Here is an 11,444-nt window from a genome sequence, read left to right on the forward strand (position 1 = left end):
GAGTTCTGATCTTTGAAGGGCATAGGGATGATCTCATCATGATCTCACATGAGATTATGCAAGTATCTGTCAAACGCGAGCGTCTCTTTTATCATAAACCCTTTAGACGCGTGTGCAATAGGCAATTTTGACATGACACGTGATGCACATAAGTTCACTTGATGTGCCGAATAACGAACCACACACACATAACGGGCTACATCCATGTTGTGACGAGCTTCGCATTGTGCGCCCTCGAATAAAAAGTCACGGGCCACCCCTGGTTTAAACATTCAGACAAGCATTATAATTTGCACAAAGCACTTTTTGCTGGCCTAAACACTATCTGCTTCCAGTGATGCATATTTATGAAAGAGCATTTATCCAATCATATTTCACCCAGCGGCTGACATCATGTGTTGCCAGGGTCAAAGAAATCTCCCTAGGCCTGCCAGACAAACAGTGCTGGCATCTTAAAGGCTGAGTCCATGATGTTTGAAAGCCAAAGTTGATATTTGAAATCACCTAAACAAACACGCCCCTACCCCAATAGAATCTGGACCTTCTGTTGATAGACCCGCCCCACACATACGCAACCCGGCATTTGATTTGATTTGATTGGCTATAAGTGTGTTTTGGTAGTCGGCCCGTCTCCTTTTCCAAACCGTTTTTCAAACATCGTGGACTCCGCCTTTAAGTTTAAGAGCAATGGCAATGAAGTCATTGCATTAACCAATCAGATTTGGAGTTGGTGTCTCTGGTGTACAATAGTGTCAGCATTTTCATGTCATTTAATTGGATAGACCCTCAGCAGTTTAAAAAAAAATACCACGCGCATTCTCCAGCTTAAGTCAAAAACCGAACTGACTAATGTATGCTATGGCTGATTTTGAAGGCAACAATCTTATTGAAATCTTAGCCTTTTTTATCATAAAAATCTGACAGCTGTAAGTTACGCATTGATATGTTTGGCTGTGAATATTCCTGTGTCGTCTGCTTTGGTCGAACAGACATTCTCATCCTTAAAACAAATTAAAACTACTGGACTCGACTATTAGCATTAGATCAGTGGAAATAACATGAATATGTCTGGGGACTGAATTGTTTGAAAGAGGCACTTTTTCTATTTCTTTGACAACATTTACATCCAACATTGTTTTCACAATTGCTTTGTATGCCGGCAGAATTACAGTAATGACTGTATGTACCTTTTTCGATTTTGCCACCAAATCAGCAACCCGGTAGCTAGCTTTGAGCAATTTTTTAGACACTACTGTGATGTGGAACAGTGGTTAGGAAATTATGGTCTGTGGGATCGGTTGCTAGGGTAATGTCTTTGGTTGCTAGGGAGTGACTTGGCAGAGGCCAATCATGATACTCTGAGTGATATAAACCAACCCCCATGTCGCCATGATATTCAGATTTAAACATTTAACTTGCTAGGGTGCTCAACAGTGGTTGTTAGGGGCATGGCTTAATACCTCTGTAAGTATCCTGAGAGACTAATTGGATGCCTGAGTAAAATGAGCCCACCCCCATGTCTCTATGACACTGTGGTGCAAAGATATCCATCTAGGCATTTCATAATGGCAGTCTATGGCATCGTTGCTAGGGTGCCGAAAATGGTTGCTAGGGTGAACTTACGCACATTCTTACAGAGTCTAGCACTCTCTTTAAATTGAGTAACCCACATGTTTCTACGAAATTCTCACTCAGAGCTATGACCTGTCAAAGTTCTTTGCAATGTTAAGTCTATGGGCTCTATCTTACACCCGGCACAATGCAGCGCACAGCAGTACAAATTGTAATTTGTATGTTTAGTTCCGCGCTGTTTAAATAGCAAATACATTTGCGCCCCCTTTTGCGCCCATGGGCGTTCTGGTCTGAAAACGAGGTGTGTTTAGGCGCATTGTTGGCGCGTTGCTATTTACAGTTATTTACTACAACATACAATATACAGTATATGACATTATATAGATTCAGTACACCTTCAGTGATCTGGAATTTTGGAGAGGAAGATAGAAAGGTTAAGTCTTGGTTATCAAAAACAAACGGTGCTAAATAGCACTAAAAGTGGTTCTTGACTCATAATCATAGAGGAACCATTTTAAGTGCCATATAGCCCTGATGAAGTACATGTGAAGCACCTGTGTAGAAAGATATTGTGCTATGTGGTGCTATATGACCCCCGTATGGCTATATGATCCCGTATGGTTTTTTCATAGGTGCTTCATAGGTGCTATGATTACGAGCCAAGAACCACTTTACGTGCTTTTTAGCACTGTTTGTTTTTACACAATTTTGAGTATGCATTGTATACTTAATAATAATAATAATAATAATAATAATAATAATAATAATAATAACTTTAATTTATATAGCGCCTTTCAAAAACCCAAGGACGCTTAACAAAACATGGGGAGGGGAAAAGGGGGGGGGGCTACAGGCCATAGGCCTCAGTGAAGAGATGAGTTTTTAGCTGCTTTTTGAAGGTTGTTTAAGAGGAGGCAGAGCGAATGGCATAAGGAAGCTTGTTCCAGAGTGATGGAGCACCCACACAGAAAGCTCCAAACGTCCTTAGCCTGGACTTAGGGACAGCGAGCAGGTCCTTGACAGAGGACCGCAGGGATCGTGCTTGATTGTATGGTTGTAGTAGATCACTGAGGTACTGAGGTGCAAGTCCATGGAGAGATTTGTACGTCAGAAGAAGGATTTTATAAGTGATCCGGGACTTAACTGGCAACCAGTGAAGCTTCTTCAGCATTGGAGTAATATGAAGTCCAAGTTTTGTGTGTGTAAGCATCCTAGCTGCAGAGTTCTGTACATACTGGAGTCTGTCAGTAGCCTTACTAGGCAGACCTAAAAGGATGCCATTACAATAATCAAGTCGTGAGGTGATGAAAGAATGAATGAGGGTCTCAGCGACAGAGTTGGAGAGATACTGTCGGAGTCTTGAGATGTTCCTTAGATGGTAAAAGGCAATTTTGGTAATGTTTTTGATGTGTTGCTGAAAAGAGAGAGTAGAGTCCATAATGACGCCCAGGTTGCGTACTTGCGAAGATGCTGAGATTGAGCAGCCATCCACATCCAGTGTGAAGTCATCAACTTTTTTAAGAAGTGACGAGGGAGCAAACACCATGAGTTCTGTTTTGTCTTTATTGAGTTTGAGAAAGTTATTGACAAGCCAGTGCTTTATATCCTTCAAGCAATTGATAAGTGGCAAGGGTGGGAGAGAAGTGGAAGGCTTAGTACCGATGTAGAGCTGGGTATCATCAGCGTAGCAGTGAAAATGTAATCCATGTTTCCGGATGATCATCCCTAGAGGTAACATGTAGATGTTGAATAATAATGGGCCAAGCACCGATCCCTGTGGCACGCCATGTAAGACTGGCACTAGATCAGAGCAAATGCCTTTTAGGGTGGTGTATTGTTGCCTGTTGGTGAGATAGGATTCAAACCAGCAATACGCAGTACCAGTAAGGCCAATGAGTTCAGAGAGGCGAGTAAGAAGAATGGAATGAGAGACTGTATCAAAGGCAGCGGATAGGTCTAGAAGTATTAAAATGCTGACAAGCCCAGAGTCAGCTGCCATGAGAAGGTCATTTGTGATTTTGATTAGAGCAGTTTCAGTGCTGTGCTGTATCCTGAAACCAGATTGAAATGGCTCATAAAGGTTGTGCTGTTGCATATGATGGTCAAGTTGGGAACCCACAGCCCTTTCCAGTAACTTAGACAGGAAAGGTAGGTTGGAGATTGGGCGGTAGTGGTTTGGATCATCTTGGTTTAGGCCAGGTTTTTTAAGTGTTGGGATGACCGCAGCAGTTTTGAAGCTGGTGGGGACCACCCCAGAACACAGGGAGGTGTTGATGATGTTGACCAGGGTGGGACCCAGAGTTGGAAGACATGCCTTAACCAAGGCAGTTGGCATAGGATCCTGTTTGCTGGTCGTAGACTTTGCCTTTGATACTAGCTCACAAACTTGAGCTGTTTTGAGCAAGGAGAAAGAGGAGAGGCAGTCCTCCGGCATGAAAGCAGTTGGAGACTTTGTTTCCAGCAGCGGTAGTGTGGTTGGGTGACAGGAGTTAGACAGCTGAAGTTGCTGATGGATGGTTTCAACCTTTCTCTGGAAGAAATCCTGGAATCTGGAGCATAACCCAGCAACGTCAGGAGGTTGACAAACTTGACAAGCATGTCACTTTCATTCTCATTTAAATTAAATGTGTGACATTTAAAATGGTGGCACGACCTGTTCAACATTAGTTTTCTATTTACTGCGGTTCACTGAATCTATGAAACAGGTCTGACTCGTCTCTTATAACCTCATGATAGATTCTTGACTGACTTCCAGCAGATCAGATATTTGGCATGTTTTGAATGACCTGCGTTTATCACATATGCCCTGCTGAAAAAAAGCAAATTCAAAATATGTATTCGCAGTGTCATGTGTGTTGCTCGTGTTTTCAAAATATTATTTTTTTGCGTTATGTGAACAATGTTCATCAGGTGGGGGAAGATTTAAATGGTAAATTGACTGCATTTATATAGCGCTTTTAACAGACCTATGGCCATCCAAAGCGCTTTACATATTGCCTCACATTCACTCCCGCATTCATACACAGACGGCGGTGTCAGCCATGCAAGGCGCTATACAGCTTGTCGGGAGCAGTTGGGGTTAGGTGTCTTGCTCAAGGACACCTCGACACTTGGTCCGGTGGAGCCGGGAATTGAACCACCAACCTTCCGGTTTGTAGACAACCTACATGAACCACTGAGCCACTGCTTTTAGGCTGAGAGAATCAGTTTTGAAGAGATCAAAGGGGTCGAAGGATGTGAACAGTCCCACCTGAGGGTCAAATGCAGACCGAGATTTTATTGTTTTACAATGTCTCTCCATAAACAAACTCATAGTTGATTGTTTAACCTGTCTTACAAACAAAGAGTAGTAATTTACTGTAATAAATTACTGAATTTTTTCATGTGGGAGGAGTGACAGTTGACAAATCAAAGATGATCATTGCACAGCTATGTGTCAGGATGTTTACAGTGTCATTTACTCTTTGACAGATGAGAAGAGTTTTGCTGAAGGTGAGTAAATTAAGCCTTTATGCCTTGTCATCACAGTAGACACTGATAGAATACAGAGACACATTGATGCATGAAGATTTATACAAATATGTAATACTATTTAAATGAATATTAATATTGTAAGTACATCGTTTGTCTCTGTTTAAACAGTTTAAATCTTTTGAGCCGTATAGAGCCTGCATGTGTCTGCCATATTCTGCCATACTGCCAAGGTTTTTATTAGAGATCGTTCAGCACCTGAACTAAAACTGTACTGTAGATAGCACTCGTCTGTACCTGCTGCCATAGTTTCAGCCGTACACTCTAAAAACAAACGGTGCAATATAGCACCAAAAGTGGTTCTTTGCTCGTAATCATAGAAAAACCGTTTTTAGTGCCATATAGCACCGGTGAAGCACCATATAGTGCTGTGTAGAACCATATAGGTGCCATATAGCACCACTATAGCACCACATTTGGTGCTATATGGCACTAAAAACGGTTCTTCTATGGTTACGATTCAAATCAACAGTTTTGGTGCTATATAGAACCATTTGTTTTTTTAGAGTGTACAGAGGGTTTGCATGAATTGTTGTGCGCAGTAGTGGCCCAAAGTGATGTCCAACTTTGAATAATCTTTACACAAATATTTTATTAAATATACATTCAAATATTTGTATGCATGTTGCATTGATATGTTGGGAGTATAAACTGAAACTCAGCTTTCAGAAGAATTTATGGCTTGGCAAAAATTAAAAGCAGCACACAAATGCAAAACTCATATTTGCGAAATAATTTCTTCGATAAATAATCTTTGTTTTTTCCAATCTTTTATGATCCTTCAGTTCTGAAAAAGTGACAACATGGCGACTGCAGATAGCGTGTTAGCAAATATACACACCAACAGGAACTGCACGATAGAGATCAACAACATGAGCGACGTCTACTGCCTCAACAAGCCAAAGTTAGGAGAAAATGATGATTGTGCATATAAGGAATCATTGTCATTTGTTTTGTCATTTAAGATTATTTGAACTTCCACTGAGAATAAACCAAAAATTCTGATGCTTCCAAGTACACTTAAAATAAGCAAATGTGTTATTCAAGAAAAATCTTGTTACCTTGAAAAGAAATATAAATGAAACTTAATGTAAGCTGTCATTTTACCATTACTTTATTAAAACATTATCGACTAATTTTAAACTTCTCTCAGATTCTACACGTACAGTGGGTCCTGCTGGCATCCTCCTCAGCCCACAATCAGCTGCAAAAAGACCGGGATCTGTGCATTCACAAAGATTGGATTCACTGCCTGCGGGGCCGTAGGCGTCTTGACCTATGACCTCTTCCACATGGAGAACCATGAGTGCACTGATCGCATTGCTATTCTGTTCTCTGTTCCCTTCAATGGCTTGTACGATAACACCTTCGGAGTTGGGGTGATCACGACAGATCGTGAGTGCAATGAAGGCTTGTATGAAAAAATGTATTATGAAAGCGACAACCGTTTTATCCGTGGGAAGGCAAAGGAGGGTGGAATCACCTACAATGCACAGAGAGTTAAATTAGAAGCAACAATGTCAAATGTGGGCAAAGCTATTATTAAACTAGAGATCCACGACAAGCTGAGATAAAAATTTAGTTTAGCCTTACAAAATAATCCTATATTGTATAAAGGTTCTTTTACATTATTAGTTAAATAGTGGGAAGTGGTTTAAAGTATATCTCAGATTACATTTTTTCAACATAAATATATAATATTCTATGAAAATACATGACATGACTATGAGATTATTTCAATGCCTTTTGAAAAACATTTATGCAGACTGTTTCACAAACACAACCTTTATTTTCCTACAAATTATTATACAGTTTTAATATGTAAACCTCAAGTCTGGCCCAAGAACACTAAACCAGATTTTGGTGAAACAGGTGGAAAACCAGTCACAAACACAATCTGACAATTTAACAGCTACATTTGTTAAATTAACTCTGTAAACATGTACAACATCATAGGTACAGTAAACCCATTTGGGACATTTATTCTGCAATATGTCGCACATGCTATAAATGAATAAACTGTTAAAAACAGTCAATGCAGTAAATTAATTATGTTTTTATATCACAAAACTCTGTATTATACTAGGGCAAAGTCTTTATCTTTCTATAGGGGAAAGTGTTGAAATCTATATCTTAGAAAATAAAGAAACAAAAACACAACACATGTTTTGGAGTGTTTATGGAAAGAATAATAGATAGAATAATAATTGGCATGAGGGTGAGAGTAAATAATGACCACTGAAAACCCTAATAAATTGACTTAACTAATTTTAATGAGTTTAACTAAATTTAACTCGTTACCTTAATTCAATTAAATAATGGGCATCCCAAAAACTTCTATATTTTAGTTCACTTAACTTGGTGGCCACATAGACTGAACTAAAATAGCGAAGTTCATAAAACGTCTCGGGTTATGAATGTAACCATTGTTCCCCGAGAAGGGAACGAGACGCTGCGTCGCCGAAGCTATGCTATGGGAACGCCCTCTGCGTGATTGCGTCTGAAGCACGTATGTCAAATCAGTCCAATGGTCAAGTGACACGTCATAGGCGGGTGACGTGGGAACCAGGAAGCTATAAAAAGAGCACCCAGCAAGCCAACTTCAGCTAAATTGTGCCGAAGCAAGGCGAGACAGGGATGCAGGGAGTATGGCAGGGAGACGCAGCGTCTCGTTCCCTTCTCGGGGAACAATGGTTACATTCGTAACCCGAGACGTTCCCCTTCGAGGGAACTCGAGCTGCGTCGCCGAAGCTACGCTATGGGAACGATGTACCAAAACACCATACTACCAAATGCCTGTCTGTGTGTAAAAACGCGCACAGCTTAAGACATGAGCACCTGGGCTCCAGGCGTAGCACCAACATCTAACTCGTAAAACCGAACGAATGTGAGCGGAGAGGACCAGCCTGCCGCATCACAGACATCCTGCATTGAAGCCCCTAGCCACAAGGCCTTAGAGGCTGCCATACCCCGGGTAGAATGAGCCCTGACGGCGATAGGTGAAGGCCGTCCAGTGGTCTCATAAGCCAGAGAGATAGTCTCAACTATCCACTTACTGAGTGTCTGCTTGGTCGCCGGCAGGCCTTTCTTGGGCGAGCCAAAGCACACAAACAGTTGCTCAGACCTCCTCCACAAAGAAGATCTGTGAACATAGGCATCCAGTGCTCGCACTGGACACACCAAGTTAAGCTTTTCCTGATTCCTATCCCTAAATGGGGGAGGACAGAGGGCCTGAAGTACGACAGGTCGTGGCACATTAGTCGGTACCTTAGGCACATAGCTGGGCCTTGGGTACAAGAAAGCCTTAACCATCCCCGGTGCGAATTCAAGGCACGTAGGGGAAACCGACAGGGCCTGAAGGTCACCCACTCTCCTCAGAGAAGTGACTGCCAACAGAAGTACTGTCTTAAGGGCCACAAACTTGACTGGAACGGTCTCAATGGGCTCAAACGGAGCCATGGACAGACCTTCCAGCACAACGGCCAGGTCCCAAGCTGGGACCCTGGGTCGGACTACAGGCCTCAGCCTCCGAGTGCCACGAAGGAAGCGAACCACCAGCGGGTCTCTCCCAAGGGATTGCCCGACCAAAGGAACATGGTAAGCCGAGATGGCCGCCACATACACCTTCAGTGTAGAAGGAGATAACCCTGCGGTGAACTTTTCCTGCAGAAACTCCAAGACTGTACCAATTGGGCAGTTCACAGGGTCATGCAGGTGTTTGCTGCACCAGGAAGTAAAGACTCTCCATTTAAAGGCATAAAGCTTCCTCGTGGAGGGAGCTCTGGAGTGAAGAATGGTCTCAGCAGCCTCAGCTGAGAGACCAGATTCTATGAGTCTGGCCCCCTCAGAGGCCAGACCCACAGTTTCCATAACTCTGGGCGGGGGTGAAGAATCGAGCCACCCGCCAGAGAGAGGAGATCCCTCCTGACGGGTATTTCCCAAGGTGAGCCGTCGAGGAGGGACACCAGGTCCGAGAACCATATTCGGTTCGGCCAGAGTGGGGCTACCAACAACAAGCGGACGTTGTTGCGACGAACCCTCTCCAGAACTCCCGGGAGCAGAGCGATCGGGGGGAAAGCGTACAGCCGTAGCCTCGGCCATGGCTGAACCATGGCATCCAGTCCCAGCGGTGCTGGATGTGTGAGAGAAAACCATAGCGGACAGTGTGTCGTCTCTCTGGACGCAAACAGATCCACTTCCGCCTGGTAAAATCTCGTCCAGATGGACTCCACCACCTGAGGGTGGAGCCTCCACTCCCCGGGCCTCAGCCCCTGTCTCGACAGGACGTCTGCTCCCTGATTCAGACACCCGGGAATGTATACTGCTCTGAGGGACAGCAACTTCCCCTGTGTCCACAGAAGGATATGCCGCGCCAATTTGTACAAAGGGCGTGAACGCAAACCCCTCTGGTGGTTGATGTACGCGACTACCGACGTGTTGTCTGTCCGGACTAACACGTGATGGCCCCGCAGGTGAGGGATGAAACATCTCAGGGCGTAAAACACTGCCATCATCTCTAGGCAATTTATGTGCCAGCAAAGCTGTCTGGCCCCCCATAATCCATGAGCCAGATGGCTCCCCATAGTTGCTCCCCAGCCTGTGAGGGAAGCATCCGTTGTCAGTGTAACTCGACGGTACTGAGCCCCCAACATCAGTCCTTGGGAGAGAAACCATGGTCTCTTCCAAAGATCTAAGGCACGAAGACATCTGCGCGTGACCTTGATCAGACGGAACGGGTTGCCCCTCGGGGAAAACCCTTTGGTTTTGAGCCACCACTGTAGCGGTCTCATGTGAAGCAGCCCAAGGGATATCACATTGGATGCTGCTGCCATGAGCCCCAACAACCTCTGAAATTGTTTTACAGTGTGTGACTGGCCTAACTTCACTCTGCCTACAGCCAAAAGAATGGATTCCACACGAGCAGGGGACAGATGTGCCTGCATTGTTGTTGAATCCCATATAACGCCAAGAAAAGCTGTCCTCTGTACTGGAGAGAGCATGCTTTTCTTTGCATTTAGCCTTAACCCCAGTTCTCTCATGTGGGTCAGCACAGCATCTCGATGATGTGCTGCCATACTCTCTGATTGGGCTAAAATTAGCCAATCGTCTATGTAGTTTAAGACACGGATGCCCCGGAGTCGTAATGGAGCCAGCGCTGCATCCATGCACTTTGTAAATGTACGGGGTGACAGAGATAGACCGAAAGGGAGAACCCGATATTGGTAAGCCATGCCCCCGAAGGCGAACCTCAGGAATCTCCTGTGTTGCGGGAGGATAGATATGTGAAAATACGCGTCTTTTAGATCTATCGTCACAAACCAGTCCTCGGATCTGATTTGTGTGACGATCTGCTTTATAGTTAACATCTTGAACTTTAGTTTTGCAACAGACCGGTTCAGATGACGTAGATCTAAAATCGGACGTAACCCCCCGTCTTTCTTTGGAACTATGAAATAGCGGCTGTAAAACCCTGACTCCCTGTTGTGAGGAGGAACACATTCTATGGCTTCCTTGCACAAGAGAGTTTCTACTTCTTGTTCCATTGTTAGAGTCTGCCCAGCACCCACTATGGTAGATAACACGCCGTTGAATTGGGGTGGCTGGTTGCAAAACTGAATTTTGTATCCCTTTTCTATTATTTGCAGAACCCACTGAGACACGTTTGGCAGGAGTTTCCACGCTGCCAAATTTTCTATAAGGGGGACCAGCCTCTCGAGACTGGCTTTTTGTGTACTGCTTAAACTTTTCCCGGTGCCCTGAACCAAACTGGCAGGGTTCAACCTGGGTGATATTAATGCCTCCCTCCTCGGAGAGAGGTGTTGCGTGCCCCGCGCACGAGGCACACAAGAATATGAAGCCGCTGTGCCCCGAAACACACACTGCGGCGGGGTTAACACACTGGCATCCTGAGGGCATCGAGGAGAGACGGGCACCGTGTTGTGAGGTGACTGCTGGCTCTCCGCGATTGGGGGCTGCCCTCGGAAATATGACACTACGTCCCTCAGGACTTCTTTTTAGCCGACGACTTCCTCGCCATAATAACAGCCCTCAGGTCTGTTTTTTGCTTGGATGATGTCTGAGCGCGACCGCCCGAACCCCAGTTTTTTTGAGGGGGACCACGAGTGGCAACACTATGCTTTTGCGATGCTCTATATGATGTCGATGGCTGCTCCCGCCCAGCAGCCCTATAATCAAGAGCACGGCGGGGGAGATAGCGTTCGAACGCCGCCGACTGCTTACAAGCCTCCGCAAATCTCTCGACGACAGTATTAACGTCATCGCCGAAGAGACCGGAGGGCGCAACGGGCGCGTCTAAGAGAAAAGCCCTATCTGAGGTTTTA

General features: G+C 44.5%; 1 protein-coding gene across 1 annotated transcript; it reads left to right on the forward strand.

Annotated features, from left to right (window-relative positions):
- The first annotated feature begins 5,040 nt into the window (after positions 1–5,040).
- Positions 5,041–7,185, forward strand: LOC129434509 (tereporin-Ca1-like). Its single transcript, XM_055193430.2, has 3 exons — positions 5,041–5,064; positions 5,889–6,007; positions 6,257–7,185. The coding sequence occupies exons 2-3, from the start codon at positions 5,907–5,909 to the stop codon at positions 6,675–6,677; spliced, it is 522 nt and encodes a 173-aa protein (XP_055049405.2). The 5' UTR covers positions 5,041–5,064; positions 5,889–5,906; the 3' UTR covers positions 6,678–7,185.
- Positions 7,186–11,444: the final 4,259 nt, after the last annotated feature.

This window comes from Misgurnus anguillicaudatus, unplaced genomic scaffold, assembly GCF_027580225.2.
Source record: "Misgurnus anguillicaudatus unplaced genomic scaffold, ASM2758022v2 HiC_scaffold_27, whole genome shotgun sequence".
NCBI classification, from domain to species: domain Eukaryota; kingdom Metazoa; phylum Chordata; class Actinopteri; order Cypriniformes; family Cobitidae; genus Misgurnus; species Misgurnus anguillicaudatus.